This window comes from Lygodium microphyllum, chromosome 2 (genome assembly GCF_053477565.2).
Source record: "Lygodium microphyllum isolate KBCC chromosome 2, Lygodium_microphyllum_v1.1.10, whole genome shotgun sequence".
Lineage (NCBI taxonomy): Eukaryota > Viridiplantae > Streptophyta > Polypodiopsida > Schizaeales > Lygodiaceae > Lygodium > Lygodium microphyllum.
Genome location: NC_141136.1, coordinates 165031540 through 165054026, shown reverse-complemented (window position 1 = coordinate 165054026; position 22487 = coordinate 165031540). Strand labels below are relative to the sequence as shown.

General features: G+C 40.2%; 1 protein-coding gene across 1 annotated transcript in view; it reads right to left on the bottom strand.

Annotated features, from left to right (window-relative positions):
* Window positions 1-256: 256 nt before the first annotated feature.
* ALB1 (ALBINA 1) overlaps window positions 257-22487 on the bottom strand; it is a 70551-nt gene continuing 48320 nt past the window's right edge. Inside the window, exons 13-16 of the mRNA XM_087701052.1 lie at window positions 2317-2478; window positions 1761-1881; window positions 1152-1317; window positions 257-840 (exon numbers count right to left, since the gene is read on the bottom strand). Of these exons, the coding sequence (XP_087557178.1) occupies window positions 1232-1317; window positions 1761-1881; window positions 2317-2478 (369 nt within the window). The 3' untranslated portion in view covers window positions 257-840; window positions 1152-1231. The remainder of the gene's footprint in view (window positions 841-1151; window positions 1318-1760; window positions 1882-2316; window positions 2479-22487) is intronic.

Here is a 22487-nt window from a genome sequence, read left to right as displayed (position 1 = left end):
CCATATTTACAAGTGAAATATGTCGCCATATGCAAACCAAACATCCTTCAACCTTTCATCTGCATTTAAATTCCCTTTGGAATGGGATGTGTTACAAAAATACATTTTAGTTTTTTATTGGAAGTTAACTAGTTATTGGCATCACTCTGTAATTTTTCAAGAAACAAAATTGTCAATGAAACTTGATCTAAAAGAGACTTGGAATAGTTAAACAAAAGGCTCCATAACTGGATATATGCCCAACAAAATGAATGTCTGACTGAATGTGTTTTTCACCATTACATTTTCAGAAAAAGTCTAGCTGTTGTACACTCAGTAGGCACAACATTGAGGCCCTAGATATACAATGCAAATTAGTATGAAAAATGGGACCTACACAATGGATTACAATACTAAAGTAATGGGGGCCTACACAATGGGGAACTGTAACCAACTTTAGACATTTGTGAAAAGGAATATGGCTACTTTGTTCCTTGGACATGACGGCTACTTTATTTCTTGGACATCATACTATATTATCCATACATTATCCCCATTTGTTTGATTGACCACTACAAATATGCCATTCCTTGAAACAATATAAAAAACACTAGAACAAAGCTCTCGATGTTGTATCACACTAGGAGCCATAATAGTTCTAAAAAAATCTAGTGTACTGTTGAGAAAACTTTCAATGCTTAATGTGTTGAGGTAGAGCCTGGATTTGTGTTTAAGAGCGATTTCCACCACTCCTGGCAGGGCCATGCTGGTTATGGCGAGCATCTCATCATGTTCACTAGTTTGTATGGATATTAGCCAACTGGCTAACAATCTTTGGGGATAGCGTGTCTGCTGCAATTGCTGCATGCCCAGGAATGAAAGAGGTCTATCATCAAACTCTTACTTGAAGAGGCGGAACAGGACATTCAAGCAAAACTCCATAAACAAGGTGCAAAAAAAGCTCCGCAAACACAGATGATCAACATTGGCCAATGGATACACCAGTAAAGCTACAAACTGTTCAGCTCTGCCTTAGCCCTAGAAGCCGCTTTATACAGAAAATAAGAAAAAAACTATCAATGCATTCTGAGGCAGAACTTTGCAGAAAGGCACTCAATACATTATGAGATCTAGCCTCCTGCATCCAGAAGAGTTCAACCCACCACACTGACCTGAGGTGCCATGTTGTTAAATAAGAGGTGCGTTACAAAAGGTAATAGATGTACAGGGACATCCAGACAAGACGAAATTATTAGCTGCTCTTGATTGCTGACAGGGCCTCTTTTGTTGCTGCTGATATAACTGCATCTGATGCATTAGGCAGGTAATAGTACTTTCCTGGAAGGCACAGAACATTTAAGTAGAAGTTCAAGATTTAATGCTAAATCCAACTTTTAAGAATTTGGGCCTACCATCAAATGCTAGAATTGAAGATCAAATCACATTTTTACTCTGAACGACAGGAATAAAACCTCAATTGCCCTGGGGAGAGATTGGAAGCATGTACTGCTATTTCAATACCCTAGTTTGAAGGGCACATCTAATTTGACCTTGTGCATGCACACGTGTCCCCCCCCCCCCCCCCCAAAAAAAAAAAGAAAAAAATCCTAAACATAATCCTAACAGTGATAATTATAATAACACTAAACCATACCCCTGTTGCCCTCTTCCCTTCTCTTACAAGCTTAAATATAACTTAGGAAAAGATACCTGCAAGTATTGACATTCTGGATATTAACCAAATAGAGATATTGTTGTGTTGTAATAAGCTTTGGCAATACCTTGGGCTATCCTTGCTATCTCCTTTGCAAACCCGGTGGACACAAACTTGTTTTCTGTGTCAATGACCAATAAAGACATCCCAGCTTTGTATATTTTTCCAGCCACATCTAGAATTTCCTCCTGAAACGATGCCATGAACTTCACTGACAACATTGCTCATTTGATGCCTTAGAAGGCTTGAATTGAAGCAAAAAAATCATAATCAACAGTATCTGAGCAACCTTTTGCTCCTGTACTATGATACAGTCTTAATACATATTTATGTACTGAATAGTTGCACTCTATATGACATTAAAGAGTGCCCATAACCACATCATTACTTGGACTCAGCAACAAACCAATTATCATAGACTGCTGTTATGAGATAACTACCATCCATGCTTGTATTCCATTGAATTGTACAGGTTTCAGGCACCTAATATAAGAGGCCTTATGGTTAATGTGATATAGTGTTTATTTGTTTACTGGCTATTCTCATCAAGTCTACTGTCAAGCTTCCAGATTCACAAATATGAGTTGTGCACAGTTTTCAAAAGGCAGCTTACGTAGAGTTACCTTTAGCTCTGCTTGAGAGGGTCTTGGTGCATCAGCAGCAGTAGCCTGAGGATCACCATTTGATTTTTTTATAGACACGTTGGCCCTGCCATCTGTAATAGCAACAATCATAACTCGTCCAACATCACCACTTTTCTCAGCATTTATACCAACTCGTACAGCCTGTTTTACAAAAGAACATATAGTTATTAGCAGCAAATCAAAAAAAGAGAATGCTTTAAACTCTCTTTTACACATGCAAAGGATGTGAATTTATTACTCAACATGCCCTCAATGCCAGTAGCTCCACCTACGTATACTTCCATCATGACAAAAAAAAACTCCAGAATGATTGTGTCTACCACATCTTAATGGTAGTGAGCAACAGACCATAATTTTGAAAGAACCAAAATTGATCAACTCATGTTATCTTTAATCCTCCACAACCACCTGTTTATTCCTCCACAGACACAGGCATTCAGCAGCAAGTAGTTATCAAAGGACTGGTCACAGATCTTAAATAAACAAAGGCAAAGAGCTAAATTACATTTGCCATATGACATGCACAACATAAAGGCTTGGTGACTCATCAAAGACAAAAAGCTCAAAAAGACATGTTTGAGAAATGTTGTATATGATATTTTGGACAAACCAGCACCTTGATTCTCTCCTACCTCACCTTACATCCTTCTATCTCTTCGAGTAACATTTCTTTAACAAACAAAGGCAAAGAGCCTAATTCCCATGCTATATGACATGCGCATCATGGAGGCTTGGTGATTCATCAAACACGCTCTGAAAAGACATGTTTGAGAAACATTATAAATGATATTTTGGACCACCCAGCACCTTAATTCTCTCCTTCCACACACTACATCCTCCTACCTCTCCAATGGATAGAAAAGGAGTGATCCACTACCATATCTCAAGAATCATCTTCACAAATAGAGCCGGTAAAGCCTGTTATTGGCTCCATAATCTAAAAGAGCGCAGGCCACAGGACTGATAATACCAAACCGAATCCAATGATCACAAAAGCCTCAATCATGAAACCTCCAATACGAGTCCCAAGCAGGGCACTGCCAGGCCATCACAAAAAACAAGATTGGTTTGCAATGCATCACCATTGGCAAGGGAATGCTTGGCAACTGATTTTCCCGAAACTATCAAATGCCAACCTCAACAACTGTCAATTCAACTGGGCATTAATTTAAATGAAGATATTTGCATCACCCAGTCCAAAGAAATAGTCCTTAACTCGGCACTGAACCACCAGAAAACCATCACTGCTAGTGGTTGCAATGAGAACTGAACTTGACAAAATAGACACTCAAATCACAAAAACTACATCTTAATGTATTCACTAGTTCCCAATCAAAACACGCAATTCCAACAGAATCTGTCGACCAACAAGATCCACACTTAATCGCAAACAAAAGGTGCAACAAAGGCATAGTCAGAAAAGATGATTTTCTTTCATTACAAGATTCAGGGTTTTCTGTTCTATATTTTCTATCATATATTTCCTATCATTCAATTTTTATAACACGTCACCTCAATGGCAATCAAAGGTACAGCCAGAGCATGGTCACAATTAAAGTTTTTTTTTTTAAATCTGAGTCTTTTGTGATTAATTTGTTCATCATTTTTTACAAACCATTTGTCAAGAGATTAGAAATAAACCATGCCCAACAGAGAAGGAAATATTATCATTTCTGGCAGCAAGCACTTGCAAAACTAGAGTGAATGAGGAAAGAAAATGGACGTGGGGAGGGAATGGATGAAAAGAACTTCGAGATGAGAAATGAAGGAGAGCAGGAAGGAAGGAGGTTAGAGTCCAGACACACAAGAAAGAAAGTAGTAAGTATAGAAAAAGAAAAAGAAAGGAAGGGATTGAGAAATAAAGAGTTAGTGGAAGAATGATATGCCACATCTTCTCGGGAAAGATAACAGAAACGTAGGTCAAGAGAGGAGTATGGTGCAAAGGGGAAAGGCCAAAAACAGTGCACGCAAAAGAGAATTCATCCCTACTTTCTTCCCCATCCCAAATTGAGCAAACTGCTTGTGAGACTTTCACATGGCAAGGAGTTACATAACATAAGAAAATAGATTCAGAGTGAGTTGGCATCTGAGAATTTGACAATCACACTACTTACTAATCTTCCATCCCCCAAATATGACATCTTTTATTCTAGTTTATTTCTGAGACTTTCGCATGGCAAAGAGCTAGTTCCCACGATTCTCGAGAAAGAGGTTGGACATAACAGGCCCTCTGTTAGATCTAGGATGATCACCAAGGCCTTTAAACAAGTACATCTTTTTCTTTTGTAGAACAGGTTTCTCTAATCCCCTTACTGAAAAGCATGAGACTTTCACAAGGCAAGGAGTTAGTTCCCATGATTCTTGAGAAAGAGGTTCAACATAACAGGCCCTTTGTAAGATCTAGGATGATCACCAAGGCCTTATTCCATTAGTCACAAGCAAATACAGTGAAGTACATCTGCTCAACAATCAAGGTAACTGCGAAACGATTCACCCTTGAAACATTGCGTTTCACCCTGAAACATTTCATCTTTGGGCAAGTCCCAAGAGAAACGCCAAGTGAAATAGTTGAACAATGTATGTGATATAGTTTTCTTTATAAATAATGAGATGCAACTTACATATTTATACCATGCAAACCCTTTCATGTGAATAAATGATGTCTATCATATACGCAGTGTGTTTAAAAACTCTCAAAAAAGCACACAAAAACAACTCTTTTTCAGTTAAAAATCTTATTTCAGTCAGTTGATTCACTCTGGACGTTTTGCGTTTCAGTGAGATATACACTGTGTTTAAAAACTCTCAAAAAAGCACAAAAACAATTCTTTTTCAGTTAAAAATATTATTTCAGTCAGTTGTTTCACTCTGGGCATTTCGCGTTTCAGTGAGATGTTTCAGTCATTTCAACCGCATCTCCCTGCCAACGAAACGCATTTCACGATTACCATGTAAGCAATCCTATTAGAGCTAGATGCCAATCAAAAAGAAAATGTATGAGGCCTCTCAAGTGGGTTAGGGGGGGATTGAAGAAAGGAACCACAATGCCCTGTAACACCACCAAGCTTTGCCATCCTCTAATGTGAAAAACATGTTGTAGCAACCCTAAGCTGCTCCCAACGACCTCTTAAGGGAATAAATGAGGCAAAACTAGAGCTCCGCAAAGTGGTGTATACTAAAGGGATGTTGCTATTGATTGTCAATTGGTAGCTGGCCTTCCAAATGTGCCACCCTAGAGACTTCTGACAAACTCCCACACCTCCAATCACAATGCATTGGGCTCCAATACCTGTTGGCTAGGCAAAGCCTCCAAGCCCACCACTGCACACGAATCAGCCTTAATGATGAAGACCACATTATACATTTCCACCTTGTAGAGTAAGTGGCATCTATTACTGACTAACTAATTACAAAAAGCTTCCCTAGTAGTGCACCTAAGACTAGGATCTACTCAATGGAGGATCCTACAAGCTCCTCTTCAAACCAATTGCGCAGCCTCAATTGACCATAAATAGTGCTTTAGGTTCTCCAAGAAATATTGTGTGCAATGGTAGCACACCCCTTCATCTTGCATCTGAGTTGGCCAACTACCTACAGCTAGAACACCATGGGCTGCCAACCATAGGGAATACAACTCCTTGAACCACCAGTTCTCCCATAGGTGTCTCTAGAAAGTGTGTCTAAATAGCTAGTGTGCTCTACCTAGTGTCGACTACATGGGAGCCCAATCCATATCATCCTGGATCAAAATGCTGTGTAGGTGAAGATGTTAGTAGTCGTGTGTGTATTCCACAGTCATCTCCTGCCTATGAGGCTTCGATCTAAGTCAAACGGAAGCATTAGAAGCTCTCACACTCAATCTTTCATTGTTTTAACAGAGGACGCAGCTTTGTTTAGAGCATGCATTTATTTTTCAGTAAGTTTTAGGTGTGTTCGCACCAGCTGAGTTATTTTCCAACATACTGCATTTCCATCCCAATGACTAGAGGTTGTATTTACACTAGTATTATGAGGATATCAGCTGTTTCAGTTGGTGACCAGCATTTCTTGATTATTTTCTTACAGATGATCAGGTTGAACAGAATTTTTGGCATCAATTTGACTAGGTCGGCCAGTTTCCAGCATTTTTGGCTATTTAGTAGCCTGCCTCCGGTGGTGGCTGGTCATTATTATGTTTTCATGTTTCAACCAACCCTGGCATTCAAGGAATTTTCTGTCTTCTAATGCTACCTTCCATCATCATCCTAATCAAGTGCCCTCACTGACACCTTGGGCTGCACCCTTTGTATTCAGCTTCCATTCAGTTCAATGCAGATTTCTCTTCTTCCGTTCTCTTCTTATCTCTTCCCTTCTCTCTTTGTGTTCATGTTCCTAAAACCAACTTACCTCCTAGGATAGGGTGGTAAATAACCTGGTTTAAAACTAATTACAGCAAGTATAGAATTCACATAAATTGAAAGTGCACACCACTTCAATCTTGGACAATGGACAACCTATTGGCCCAAAAATTGACACCCTTTGCGGTATTTCTTTAGCTTTTACATCAAATGGATGGAGTACAATTGAGATTCTCTGATCTCCTTCGCTAATCCAAGTGCCTCTTGCTATGCCTTCAAAGCAATTTAACCCTTGGTTTGCTTAGGGATTGGCCTTCATCTTGCTCCTTGAAAGACAAATTAAGCCCAAAATCTAATATGGGTTGGCTAGCCTCTTAAATCTCCCTAAAACTCTTCAATTTCAGCTGCTGGACTTTAAGTCCTAGGCCTTCAATTTTGAGCACATATCCCAAGGTGGCTATCAAACCCTAATTTCTATTGTAAATTAGGGGTCATTGTAAATATTTTTCAATATCTCAACCTTTGATTACTCAAATGGCTAGATTTTGCAAAGATAACTTGAGAGATGGTTGTAGAATGAGAGAGAATGCGATAGAAATTGAAATTTTAGAGTTTCATTGCGAGAAAGGCTGAGAGACTGGTGTTGCCCTACTCAAACAACCATGAAAGCTATCATCTAGATCACTGCTGCGCCCTCCTATATTGTATCACCCGCACCAAAAGGACCTTAGGTTGCTGTCACCTGCACCTAAAGGGCTCCAAACTACTGTCACCTACTACAAGACTAGTCTTTGGTGACTGCAAATCATATCAGTAGCATCTCCTTGCTCTCTAACAACCTCCTTTTTTTATAACTTGTGTGGACATTCTACGAAGTATGCAAGGCATCCACAACTTCCTTTTGCACGGTATAGTTAAATTTCCCTCGTTTGGGCAGCCTACACTCCCAAAAGGATCAGTTGTGTGTGTTTTTGCAAGTCTAAGAGTTATAGAGTACCACCGATTCAATTCTTTTGATGACTCCGATGAAGAGGCCATTTAATCTTCCTCTGATAGGCGGTCCCATCAATTCCATCATTGCAAAGAGTGATGTAAAGATAAATGTTCAAAGCCACGTTCCTACTCTGATAGATCAAGAAGATCCCCCCCCCCCCCCCCCCCCCTCGACCAATTCCTACATGTTTCTCACAAGACTTGGGTCCTCACATAGCAGTGATGGCATCTTCTGTTCAAGTGACTGTGCTTCCTCCACTCCACAAAAAAGATCCACCTAATGGTGCAAACTACTCCCTTTGGTATTGCAAAGTGGAGTGTATCCTTGACATCTTTGACATGTGCGAGTTTAACCCTAATCCCCTATCCAAACGAGGATCCTCGCATTGGTTCTATCATGGACCAAGCAATCCTTTGGGATAGGCTCAATTCTAGAGTACAATCTTTTCTATTCATAAGTTTGCACGATTCTATCCTTGTGCATGTGCACAAACTTCAAAATTGCAGCGGAGGTGTGGACAAAGCTCTCTTCTCTCTATCATCAAAATACCTTTGTCCCTCGCATCACCTCAGAGAAGAAACTCCATATGCTTTCTGTTGATGATTTCCCCTCTATGTAAGATCGCATCAACAAGATGGAGGACATGCAAGATCAAGCCCTACTAAGGCTTTTACTGCAAGTTCAGGAGGGGATAACAAGAAGGACAAGAAGGCCAAGAACAAGAAGCGAGAGGTTAAACACTCAAAAGTCTTCCTCGAGATCTGACACAAATCTGAAAAAACCTAAGTACCAACACTATGAAGAAGGCAAACATCCTAACAAGAAGTGTTGGAAGAAAAACTCACCTTTGTCTAAGAGCAAAGGATGGAGCTCAAAGATCTAAGGCTTCCTCTACTTCTTCACCAACTATCACACAAGTCTGTATTCCTTCACATCCATGAGATGAAGGATATTTCTTCGTTTGTTGTCTCGTCTGCCAAGAGACCTTGGCTCATTGACACTGGTGCTTTGAATCATATGACTCCTCAAGGAAAATTGCTACATGATCTTTGGCCATCAAAGGATATAATCACTATTGGTGACATTTGCTCAGTGCCTATTAGTGGTGTTGGCACTTTGCCATTATTGTCCACCGAGCTCCATTTTGAGAGTCCTACATATTCCACATTAGGGCTTCCCACTCCTCTCAATTCATGGTCTTACTAAACTCGATAACCAAGGTTTTTCATCAACCAAGCCATCTTTAATGAGGATTCTGTTGAGCTAAAAATGAATTACAAACTAAGCAGCTCTTTAAAACAGCCCCAAAACATGTAAATTACCAAAAGTTTCATCAAATGATGCATGGTTTTAGATAATTTCTGTGACCCATAAGCAAAACCCTAGCTTATCTTCACATGGTATCAAAGCCAGTGCTCTTTTAAAGAGTATCCTATAGCTATCATGGAGAGCTTGGTTTTGTGCAAGATACACGAGTGACATAAATCTGATTCACAAGGGCTCAAACGACTCTTATCTTTGGATCCTCTAATGCTTTCTCTAACTACTCTTTCAATGGAGGACTTGGGGAGGTATTATGGTCTTGATTTAGAGGACAACACTCCATCTACTAACTTCTCTTTTAGGGATCATTCACAACGGCCCAACTCTTCTTCATCATCTCATTCTCACAAGGCACATCTCAATTGGAGCACTCCACTAACGAGACTAATCACCTCGCTTGAGAAAAGACTATCCACTTGGGACACAACCAAGAGTTCAAACTCTTCACAATCAAGCCCAATTGGCAACTTTGTACATTCCATTTTTATGTGAGTCTAATTCTATCTATGCTACCTCTATTATGCAAGAACCAATTGTATACGATTCTACACCTTGGTATACCATTAGTGGGAATGCCACCCTTCAGCACCGAGAGTATGTGTCTTACACACACGCACAAGTGTGTTACTCTCTGTCCTCTAGTCCTACTATGGGAAAAGTCCCCCTCTTGCACATTGTACCACCCTCCTCTGCTACTCAAATGCATGAATCCTCATCCTATACTCACGAGTCATCTCCTTCTCTGAAGGAAACAAGTGGAAAGGAATCATCTCCACATTTAGAGCCAATTCTACCTTTCCTAATTGACACTAAGCACAGACCACATTCTGATGCCGATGGTCACTCTCCTTTGAAATAAAAAGAGAGCGATACACTCACACCCTCACAAAGACCCTCTCAGTACTTCTTGCCTAGAAAGAATAGGCTGTGTACATTTTGCCAGAAACTCAACCACATAGATAACAATTGTCGCTCAAGGCCAAAGGTCTTAGACCCACACCCAAAATTGCCTCATCCCCAACTAAGCGTCTTCTACCCACACCAAAACTGAATCCAATCTCCATATGTAACCCAACCTTAGCCCCTTCTAGCAAAGGTAGTCCCATTCCAAGGAGGTTAAGGAGGTACTGTAGTTTCTCCACCCCCCAATATCCCACAAGTTCCATCCCATCCCCCCACTATCTCCTCTATTGGTTCACTCATATCCCCATTTCCTTTCAAAGGGAGATGATATCTATGCTACAACTATCGATTCATAGTCCCTTGTATTTCAAAGTGGGATTCCCAAGTTTGTGAGAAGTTTCTTCAATCATCAATGGACTTCATCAGAATTGGTACTTCTTCTACCGCCCTTGGATCCATTCCATCTTCTTTAACCTTCAACCATATCCAAGATGTAAGAGATGATGTTAGCAGTCATGTGAGACTTTCTCAGTCATCTCCTACATGTGATCCTCAGTTTTGAGTTAAACACAAAATTACGAGCTTTGACACTCCACATAGCAACTAGAAACATCACAAACGTTTAGAAACAAAATGTCAAAAATGTGTTTTGTAAGTTTCTTTCAAGAGGGGATAAAATAACAAACATGGGTTTTATAAAAAGAACTTTTATAGTTTGAGCTAGAAAAGAGGTTCTAAACCTCTATGTAACTTTCTCTTAGATAAAAAAAAGTCAATCAAGCATAAATGATAATACATGAGAGTCAATTGAGGATAACATGTTATACAACGCTTATTTATATCAAAGTTTAGTCTTTAGACAAGCTATACTATGATTCAAACCTCAAACATCATGATTCATACATATCATACAAAGAAAATTGAAATAAACATGTTAGATAACCCATGTCCAATATGGAAAGGTTTTAGTAAAGTTGGGCATCACTTTTACCACCCAACCAAACACTCCCCCCCCCCCTTCCCCCCCCGCACCCCAAAAAAAAAAAAAGCTTCTTACTTCTAGATGCATTTCTAAAGTTTCTCAATTTTTTCAATGCTCTCACACTCACTCTGTCATGTTTCGACTGAGGAGACAGCTCTATTTAGAGCATTCACTTCTCTTTCACTTGGTTTTAGATGTGCTGGGAGTTGACTAAGTTATTTTCCTACCCATTGTATTTGTTTTTCAATGATTTCACATTGCATTTAAACTAGCAAATGGGTGATTAGCTTTTTTAGTTGGCAACTAGCATTTCTTAATTATTTTATTACAGATGACCAGGTCAGCCAGCTCGTCTGGTTATTATTATGTTTTCATGTTTCAGCATACTCCAACATTCACGGACTTTCCTCCATCTTCTGGTGCTGCCTTCTGTCACCAGCCTAATCCGATGCCCTCATTGACACCTTCGGCTACATGTAGGGAGTGATTAGTCCACTCTTTGTATTCAACTTTCATTTAGTTCAGTGCAGATTTCTCTTCTTCCGTTCTCTTCTTTCCTTGTAGTCTATCTGCATGTTCATGTTCCTCATCCGTTGGCACTCTCACACAAGAAGCTCATTGCCTTTTGCAAAGCTACAACCACCACCACCGAACATTTGACCAAGTAAGCTATGGATCAAGCTTCCATAGCTTCCCTTGGAATCCTATGACTCCAATCCTCTTCCAAGGAAGGTTGGGGAAAGCCTACCCCTACTACCTTTTGTCCAATACCAACATGTCATCTTGTTGTACGTAGAAGAGTCTCAAGGGGCACCTCTTACTGCACCTTCTTGTTGAGCTAAAAAATGCATTGACCTTACTTAAACGTACTTAATTAATGAAGAAAACCTCTTATTTTAAAAAGAAACGCGAACCTAGAGAGTTACTATGTCCCACATGCAAAACCCTAATTAGGGTACCCCAAACTTTCTATAAATATGCATGCAGCCCACCACTCTCCCTCAATCTCGTTTTTGTAGGTTTCAAGAGCCATAACTCTACTACCCACACCCCATTCGCCGAGGACATCGCGATCAAAGCTTCCACCACCCACCTGCAACCATCTGGCGCCTGATTCCACTCTTCTTCGCGTGTGTGTTGATGTCTCTAGGTCCCAAGAGCTGTCGCCTATAGTTGGATGTTGTCACCACATGTTGACAACTATCACCAAGACTTTCTCTCTCCTCCGGATGTTGCATTTGCAGTTTCTAGCTGCCACCCTGACATTCTCGCACCTCTATCTACTGCATTTACACCTAATAGCTATCGCCAATTTTTCTCTCTCCTCAGGTAGCTGCGTTTTTAGTCTTTCTCTCTCCTGCACTACTATTTGCATTAGATCCAACCTTCTTCCTTGGCTCCATTTGCTGGTGTTCAACACTCGGAGACTGCCTTTGCTGCAATTCGGAATCCCCTCTCTACAACTCATAACCTTTGGTGCGATTCCGAATCCGTTCAGAGTACAACAGACTCTACAACTCATAACCTTTGCCTTGATCCCAAAGTTACGAGAGTTCGAGATTCAGTATTCACTGCATAGTGTGTTTGCTACATGAGCATTGAATATTCATTATTTCATTCACTTTATTATTCATTCTGTTCAGTGTCTCCAAGTTACACAAACCCTAACCCTAACTGTGTTCAAAGTTTATCAATCTGCGCTTTGTCATACGATTGGTTTCATGCTTTTTGCGTTTCAAGCATTTCTTCACATGGTATTACAGCTAGTTACTCTCTGAGAAACCTTGGCTTATAACCAAAAAGCTCATTCACAAAAGCAAGAAGAATAAAAGGATCAAATAACTTCAAACACATTCTCAACACCGCTTCAATCTCCATAGCAAAACATGGACAGAAACGACCAAGACTAGGCCTCTCAGCTTGATACTACTCGATCTCACATGGGCGGAGAACCATCGGACTACCATGGAGTCCACATGCCATATCAAATTTCCACCGCCGCTAAGTATGATCTCATCCTTATGCATAGAGCTCAACAAGAGGTTGAAGGTAAGCCTGGGTTTTCTCCTTTAGATTCAATGCACAGAACTAATGATCTTGTAGGACCTTTAGAATCTCAACTACAGACCAGCCATCCACAAGTGAAACCTAACTCGGATTACACATCACTTCCCCGGTACTTTTCTCCAATGCCAAGTACGAAGTCTAATATTTTAGATTCTATGCCAACTAATTCTGTATTTTCTATTGGATCGGAAAATGCTCATCAAGAACAAGCTCTTCAAAACAAGCTTTGATTTGTGAGTAATGATAAAGACAGGTATTTTGCCACGAACTCAAAACTAGGTAAGAAGCTAAAAGAAGAACTTGTAAGTACTCCTACTCTTCCTTTTACTTCAAATGATGTTATTTCTCATGGTCAATATAAAGTAGGTGCATCTTCATCTAGTGCATTTAATGGACAAAAGGAACCTATGATGTTTCCCACAACAACATCTAACACAAATCCATTCGGGCTCCCACCCATCTCTCCCTCATCTTCCGTTGTGCATTCCTTTTAGCCTCCATTTAGTGCACCTACGTTTCCACAACACACCACACTGAGGGGTCCTCCATTAGGCACAACCTTTAGGACTCCTTTCTCTTATTCAAGTGGCGTTCCTGTGATGGGAGCTCATCCTCCCACACACATACTTTCGAGTTTTCCCCCCTCTAGAGGATTCTTCAAGTGTGGATTGTTTGGCATCATAGTTTGCCTCTATGGCATTACCTATTGGACCATAGGATCATTTTGTAGTCCCCCAGCTGCCATTTGGACAAGGCTATCGTGTTCAAATGCCTCCACCTACACCTACCGTATCATATGGACCTATGTTTGTTTCAGTACCTCCACAGCACTCAGCACTCATTGGACATTAGCAGCCTATTTCTGCCTATCCATCCTTATCCCCTTCTCTTTCCTATCACCACCACCACCACCACCGTCTTCTCCTCCATCATATCCCATCTATCCATCTTCCTAGGCACCTCATGGTTCTAGTTTCTCATCTGCCAAGCATGCATTCAATGACAAGGCTCGTTTTAATAGGTCAAACTACACCACTTGGTCAAATTTGATGAGAATGTCTTAAAAGTTTCAGAATCTATGGGATTTAGTGTAAGGGTTGAAATCCCAACCTAATCGCGCCCTTGTTCCATATGAGGTCATCCGCTCATGGAAGTTTTGTAATGCCTTTGCTATTGTCCAACTTATGCAAGGTTTATTGCCTGAGTTTCACTCTGAGCTACAGCCTTTTGACTTAGCATCAGAGCGCTCGGCACACTTGACTAACCACTATGCAGCTCAAGATAGAACCCGTCGCATCAATTTCAATCATGAGCTCCAAAATTTCAAAATCACAGACAAGGATGACTTGAAAGTAAAGTTGGTTGAGTATCAGCATCTCCTCACCGAGTTCTCAACCACTAGGGCTCCTAAGTCCTCTGACGATCAAGTTACCCTATTCCTTAACAAGTTGCCAAGCAAAATATTTCCATTTTGTGTAATAGGTGATTTCACAACCTCAGATACCTACATTTTATGAGTTTGAGTGTCAGCCGTTGCATTACGCACGGTTGTTCGATCAATTTCATAACATGTCCTCGATAGAGGGCACAGAACACTCTCATTGCATCTTCTCAAAGGAAGCAACATGGCAAGGGTACAGAGAACTCAAATCAAAATCAAAATCAAAATAGGCCTAGTAAATCCCACAAAACTAATCCGTCTACACTAAATCTAGATGGCAAAATGCATCTAAAAAGAATACATATTGTCAACATTGTTAAAAGAATGGCCATCATGACAACAAGTGTCAATCTAAGACAAGAGGCACATAGCCCAAATCCAATAATCATACCCTTGCACACCAGTCAGGTAATCCCCAACAAGGGAAGCAGGATAGTGGCAACCCTCAACAGGAGTAGTGGAGAGGCCAAATCCACACTGCCACCGGTCCGTCATCGCAATCAACAAACTACTCAACTCCATAGGGTTTGTCTGATTGGTTTGCAGAGGCTGGATATCTTTATTTCCCAAGCCCCTATAGCCAAGAGTGTCCGCATAGGAAATAACTCCTTGGTCGCAATTCAAGCCCAAGATCATGTCAGTTTTTCCACTGACTTGGGTCCAAATCTTGCTTCGCAAGATGATGTCTATTATGTCCCCCAACTTGGGATGAACTTGTTGTCCGTTCAACAACTTTGCCACTTGGAACGAGCAGTTTTCTTCACAGCGACCACAGTCAAAGTCTTAGACTCTCATACTAGATTGGTGATTACTCGCAGCAAGGCACACCTTAATGGCCTTTACCATATAACCCACTTTCTTACCGAGCCAACTGCCGATGATTCAGAGTTCCATCACTTCCAAGCTTTGGCCACTACTCAGAGGCCCATGGACTCTGAGTGTCTATGGCAGAAGTGATTCTAGTGGTGAGTTTACCTCCCACGACTTTTCTCAGTTTCTACAGGAGCAAGGCATTACACACTAACTCATCTCTACCAACTCTCTTGCACAAAATGGAGTCGTAGAGCGTATGAACCGAACTATCTTGAACATGATACGCTCTATGTTATTCACAGCAGAGCTCCTTGAGCGACTTTGGATCGAGGCTATTAACACTTAAATGTACATCCTCAATCGATGCCCAACTACAACGGTCCCTAAAAAGACTACATCCGAGGCACTTTTTGGCTCTCAACCTATTATTTCTCACTTCAAATTTTTCAATAGTCATGCTTATATACACACTCATGATGACAAGATAGAAAAGCTCACCCCTTGAGCTAATCTCTTGATTTTTGTGGGCTATTCTCTAGATCCCATTGTCCATCTGCACATGGATACCTCAAGTCCACTGATGCTCATAAATGTCGTTCTATTGTAGGGAAATTACTTTAGTTTATTCATACTAGGCTAGATCTTGCATTCTCAATTAGTTTACTTAGTCACTATTTTAAGGCACCTAGAATGTTTCATTGGACAGCTTGTCTTCGCGTATTAAGATATTTAAGATGTACCTATAATTTTGGACTAACTTATGGACATGGTTTATACTTGTAGGGGTAACTGATTCTGAGTGGGGGGAGATCCTGACACCCGACATTCTCATGGAGGCTACCTCTACACCTTGGGCACGGCATCCATCTCTTGGACAAGCCATAAGTAAAAGACGGTGGCAGCTTCCACAGCTAAGGCAGAGTATCGAGCTCTCTTTGATGGCACTACGGGGATCATCTTTCTGAGAAACTTGTTGGCTGCACTTCAATTCCCTTGCGAGTCACCTATAGTTGTCTACTACGACAACCAAAGTGCCATTGCACTTATGGCAAATCCTATCATCTTCCCCTAGACACAGCAAGTGGCCGTTCACTACCATTTCACTAGAGAGCAGATTTGGCTAGGCACCATTCGCCTAGAGTTTGTTCCATCAAGTGGCAATTTGTAGGCATTTTAACCAACGCGGTCAACCGGCCAGTTCTCCAATATCTTCTACCCTGGATTGGCTCGGGTACACCTTACTCTACTTTTTTAGATTGACAAGGAGAGGGTGCTTTCCTCTTACTTCTCCTTCTAGTTTAAGAAGGGACAGTTTCCTTCTCTTGATAATGATTGATAATGTTTACAACCTTTTACTTTCAAACATTTATCTTATGTATTGTATATTATGGACATTTGTAACTTCATGCGCACTGTCAAGATGGCATGATTATAAAAGGACGCTTGGCCAAGTGAACAATTTTCCTACGAGGGCACTATCCAAGTGGCAGCATTGCATCGCATTCTGCTAAGCATGAATATTTATATTAACCTTTACATTATCCCATGCATTGGCATTTTATTCATATAAACATGCATCTATGTGCATTTATACCTTTTTGGTCACCCTTGGAATGACCGACTCTAGATCCACCATAATCATGGCATTGCACATAGCACTCTCCAAAGGCACTTGACAGATGACTCTGAAGAAGACCATAAAAACCAGAGAAAGCTGTCGGGATGAATGAGCATGAGTGATCCTTTCACCTCCCAGCCTTGCCTAGTTTATTGCCGGCCAGACCCATCGTGATCCGATTGCCAGCCGTCAAACCTTGGTGAGTCCTACTATTCTTGGACTCTCTTTAGTTCTAGGCTCCCCTTAACCCCGCTCGGGCGCCCAAGAGCCCGGACGGTCATCCTCGTGCGTATTCCCCTTGATTTACCTTAATGTCACATTAAATGTCACTTTAATGTCACATTCAATGTTTGTGACCTTAATGTCACATTAAATATCACTTTAATGTCACATTAATGTCACATTTCCTTCCCCTTAAGAATCGGTTTCGTCCTCGAAAACGATACTTGGAAGGTCTAACTGTAAATTGGGGAACTTTTTCTTTAAAGTACTTACTCGCTCCCATGTTGAGCTTTCTTCTGAACAATCTTTCCACTTAACCAAACATTCTTGATAAATAGTATTCATTGTTCGCCTATTACGAACATTTAATATTCTTTCTAGTTCATGTGGATTAGATTGGTCATTGAATAGCTCCTCAATGTCATCATTTAAGATTAGATTATCCAAATCACCCAGCTTCTTCCTTAATTTACTTACATGAAAAACTGGATGTATTTTACTACCAGCAGGTAGTTGGAGCTTGTAAGCCAATTCTCCCATCTTTTTAAGTATTATGAAAGGACCACAATACCTCGGTGAAAGCTTTGGACATTGTCCCTTTTTCATAGTTTTAGTTTGTTAAGGCACCTTAAGATAGACCAATTCTCCTTCTTCAAAGGAGATGTCTCTTCGGTGAGAATTTGCATATACTCTAGCTCGATTTTGAGCCTTTTTAATATTTTCTTGAGCAAATTTTAACATACTATTCATATTCTCCAAAAAGTCTTTAGCTGCCTGAACCTTTTCCTTATGCAGTCCTACTGCAAAAGGAGCTCTGGGCTGAAACCCATACATTAACATAAATGGACTATATCCAGTGGAAGAGTGCTTGGCACTGTTATATGCAAACTCTACTATCGGTAAATACTCTTCCCAATTAGTTTGTCTTTTACTTACATATGCCCTAAGCATATCTTCAAGGATTTGGTTACCCTTTCAGTTTGCCCATCTGTTTGCGGGTGATCCGCCGTACTCATGCTAAGTTTAGTATCCAATTTCCTAAATACCGCACGCCAAAATTGGCTATCAAATTTTCTATCCCGATCAGAAACTATATTTGCCGGAAGGCCATACAATCGGTATATGTTCTCTACGAACAATCTAGCCAATTCTGGTGTTTTAACATCAGTTGAAGTTGGAATGAACCTAGCCATTTTGGTTAACCTATCCACAATCACCCACACAGAGTCGTGCCCCCTCTGTGTTCTCGGTAAAGCAACAATAAAGTCCATGGAGATACTCTCCCATTTTCCCGAAGGAATCTCTAGTGGATGGAGAAGTCCTCCATTTTCAATCTTTCAGTTTTATTAACCTGGCATTTATTACATTTGACCACATAGTCAAGGACGTCCTTATTCATTCCAAGCCAATAGAACTGCCTTTTAATAAGACTATAAGTCTTATTAACTCCTAGATGTCCCGCGCTAGGGGTATCATGACACTCAAAGAGTATCTAGCGCCTTATTTCTATATCTTTCGGGACACATACCCTACCCTTGTAGAGTAAATAACCATTATCAATGGTAAAATTCTTCCACTTCAATCCAGTTTGAGCAACCCCTGATGCTCCATTTCCTTGTTGAACATTGTCAGATATTCCTTCCTCAGTAGAAGCACTTTCATTTGGATCCCCATTTTTTATTGCTTCCCATATGTTGGAATATGCCGGATCAACCTGGCATTTCCCTTTTAAAGATTCAAGCAAGTTGGAAGTGAACTGAGTAAAACTCAATTCATTAATGATGGGCATTTTGCTGAGTGCATCAGCTACTATATTATACTTTCCTTTTCTATATCTTATCTCATAGTCGAACTCTTGGAGGAGTTCGGCCCATCTAGCTTTACGCCCGTGTAAATCCGGTTGATCATTAAGCCACTTAATGCTTTCATGATCCGATAAAATCAAAAGTTTGACACCGTACAGATAGTACCTCCATTTCTTCATTGCATGTACTATTGCATACAGCTCCCTCTCATAAACAGAATAATTCTGTTTTGCACGGTCCAATTTCTTGCTTTCAAAAGCAACTGGTCGACCTTCTTGTGATAAGACCGCGCCTATCGCCTTATCACTGGCATCAGCTTCAACCACAAATGGTTTATTGGGATCCACTATTAATAATACTGGAGCTGTAGCAATAGCTACCTTAAGTTTTTGAAAACTTTCAATTTGGTCTCTTCCCCAATTAAAACTTTTTCCTTTCCCTTTAAGTTGGTCAGTCATTGGAACAGCTATTTTGGCATAATCTCGAATGAATCTACGATAAAATCCAAATAAACCTAGGAAGATCTGCAGCTCTTCCAGGTTCCTTGGAGATGGCCATTCAATAATTGCCCTCACTTTTTCTGGATCCATGTTGATTCCCTCTTTCGAGATAATATGCCCTAAATATTTGACCTCTTGTGCAAAGAATTCACATTTAGTTTTCTTCGCATAAAGGGAATGTGTTCTTAACAGTTGGAATACTAATCGTAAGTGTTCCAAATGTTATTCTCTTGATTTACTAAAGATCAAGATATCATCCAAGAAGACTACTACAAAATGTCCTAGATAGGGCTGTAAAACACTATTCATCAGCTTCATAAAGGTAGCTGGTGCATTAGTGAGGCCAAAAGGCATCACCAAAAAATCATAATGCCCGTATCTAGTACGAAATGCTCTCTTGGGAACATCTTGTGCCTTAATTCTTACTTGGTGATAACCTCATCTGAAGAATTTTGCCCCTTGTAATTGATCAAAAAGATCTTCCATTCTGGGCATAGGAAATTTATTCTTCACCGTTATTTTATTAAGTGCTCTATAGTCAACACAAAGTCGCATAGAACCATCTTTTTTCTTTACTAATAAAATTGGTGAAGCCCAAGGTGCATTACTGGGTTGCATAAACCCTTTATCAAGGTAATCCTTAATTTGTCTTTCCACTTCTTGATGCTGTGTTTCACTTAACCTATACGGTGGTTTAGAAATAGGGTGTGTATCTTTATTTGTGTCAATTGGGTGATTTATATCACCCCTATCTGGTGGAAGGCCACTTGGTAAATCAGAAGGAAACACATCTTTAAAATCATCTAATAAACTACTTGATTCATTATTTACATTCAACTCACAAACATAAGAAAATTGTTGCTTTATACTACAGAAAGTGAAAGTGTTCTGTACAGGAAGAGACCATAACATATATACCTCACAAACTTCCTTCTTTATCAGCTTCTGAACTTCAGTGGAACACAGCAAAGGATTATCAGATACTTCATGTTCACCTTGAATGACAAAAGTCTTACCATCTCTTTCAAATTCCAGTGTATTATGATGGTAACTACGTTTTAAGGATGGTTCCAATCCCCATAGCCACTCCCTCCCTAGAGCAATATCAGCTCTTTCCATGTTCATAATTTGGAAATCAAGTTTATCTTTATATCCTTGAATCTCAATTTCCAAATTGGATACCATTGTATCCCATATTTTATTGTCTTGGCCTTGCATCATACGAACAACATATTGATGCCCACTCTTTTATTGGGGAAATTTCAATTTTTTGACGAGTGCATAATTAATAAAATTATGTATAGCAGAGTCATTACTCATGACTCTAACTCTCTTTCCAGCTATCAATCCATGTACTCTAAGTAAATCATATGGCCCAAAAGTAGGCTGCCACATAGAAGTTGACATACAACACTTGTGTTGTACATCCATGTGCAAGACCTCTAAAGATTTGTACTTTTCATGCCCCTTTAATTCTAAGGTCTGCACTACATGGATTTGTTTTTCTTTTCCCTTGCCCTTATCCTTATCCTTTCCTTTGTCTTCCCCCTTTTTCTTTTGAGGGCAATTCCAAGCAGCATGGTTAGGGGATAGGCAATTGAAACACAACTTTTCTTTTTTGGCCTTATCAAAGTCATCAGGACTTAACTTTGGCCTCACATATGGTTTCTTTTCAAAAGGTTGTTTTTTACCCTTAAAGAATGGCATTTTCCTTTTAAATTTGCCCACAAATTTTGAGGTTTCCAATTCCTTAGACTTAGGCTCCATATCAGTGAGACTAGTGAGTGTACTTGGACGCACATTATCTTCATTGATTAATGCAAATTTAATTGCCTCTTCCAGCGTCTTAGGTGAACTCCTTTTTACTTCCTTTTTACAGGCTTTATCTAGTCCCCTAATGAATCCTCTTGTTTTTTGAAATTCATCTATTCCTTCCAATTTGAGGATTATCTCACGATATTCCTCCAGCTATGTCAGCAGGGGTCTTCCCTTTTGTCTGACATAATCCCAATCTTCCCAATTTCTTTCCATTTCATTTTCAGGAATGAATTCTTTCAAAAAGACGGATTCAAATTGAGCCCAAGTTTCAGGTATTTTATTTGCCTCCTTTAAAGTTCGCCACCACTTATATGCTTTGGGCCCCAAAGTTAAACTAGCCTCCAGTGCTTGGAGATGTGGTGGGGTATTTTTAAGTTTATGTAAATCTTCCCATTTTTGGAGGAAATTAAAGATTGTATCTTTATTTCTATCTTTTTCCTCCCCGTGAAACTGAGGGGGTTTCATATCCTTTAGAACTGGATTATCCCTCAACTTGTGGTGGGGTTCCTTAGGATCTCGCATAGTCACATCTAAATCTTTCGATGAAGATGGGACATCCGAGGTTTCTATCTTATTTTTATCTCTTTCTAACAATAAAGTTAATTGAGATTTTATTTCAGTGAGTGTTTGGGTTAAAAATTCCATTTGAACCCCCTGAGCTTGCACACGAGCAGTAAGATCATCAAATTGTTCTCGTGTAGCAAAAAATTCTTCCCACTGTTCTTCTTGCATGTCTGGTTCATGGGGATCTACCATAGAGTCGTCCCCAGAACTAGAACCTTCCATTACTCCCTCTTTCTCTTTTTCTGTCATTAATATACTGGAATTTGAAAGCAAAGATAAGAAATTTGCATACAAAGTAAAGTACTTTCCTGGTTTTAATGACAGGGCAGCTGCTGCTGGATTTATTAGTAAGCCCGAAGAGTGAGGAACAATCCTTATCTTCCCGGACTAGACCAGTCACACTGAAAATGAAGTTCTTCGGCAGAAAACGGGACGATCACTTGGACCACAAATATGTCTTTTATATGTGTGACAAATCTGACTGATTTCAGCCCGTTGGTGGCGATTTAAATGCTGGCTCAGTCGGGAGGAAACAATATTACTGCAAAATTGCTCCTTGAAGACAGCTGTGTGACATATATAGCCTGAATGCTATCTGGTACTTATCATCACGACTACAGCAGTCGTCTTCATGTTTCGCCTCACAGCTGACACCTTTTTCACATTTCGCCTTTCGTTGACCACAATCTGATCCCTTTTCGCCTCACGCCGGGTCGTTTTGCCTCACGCGTGGTCGTTTCGCCTCACGTCGGTCGTTTCGCCT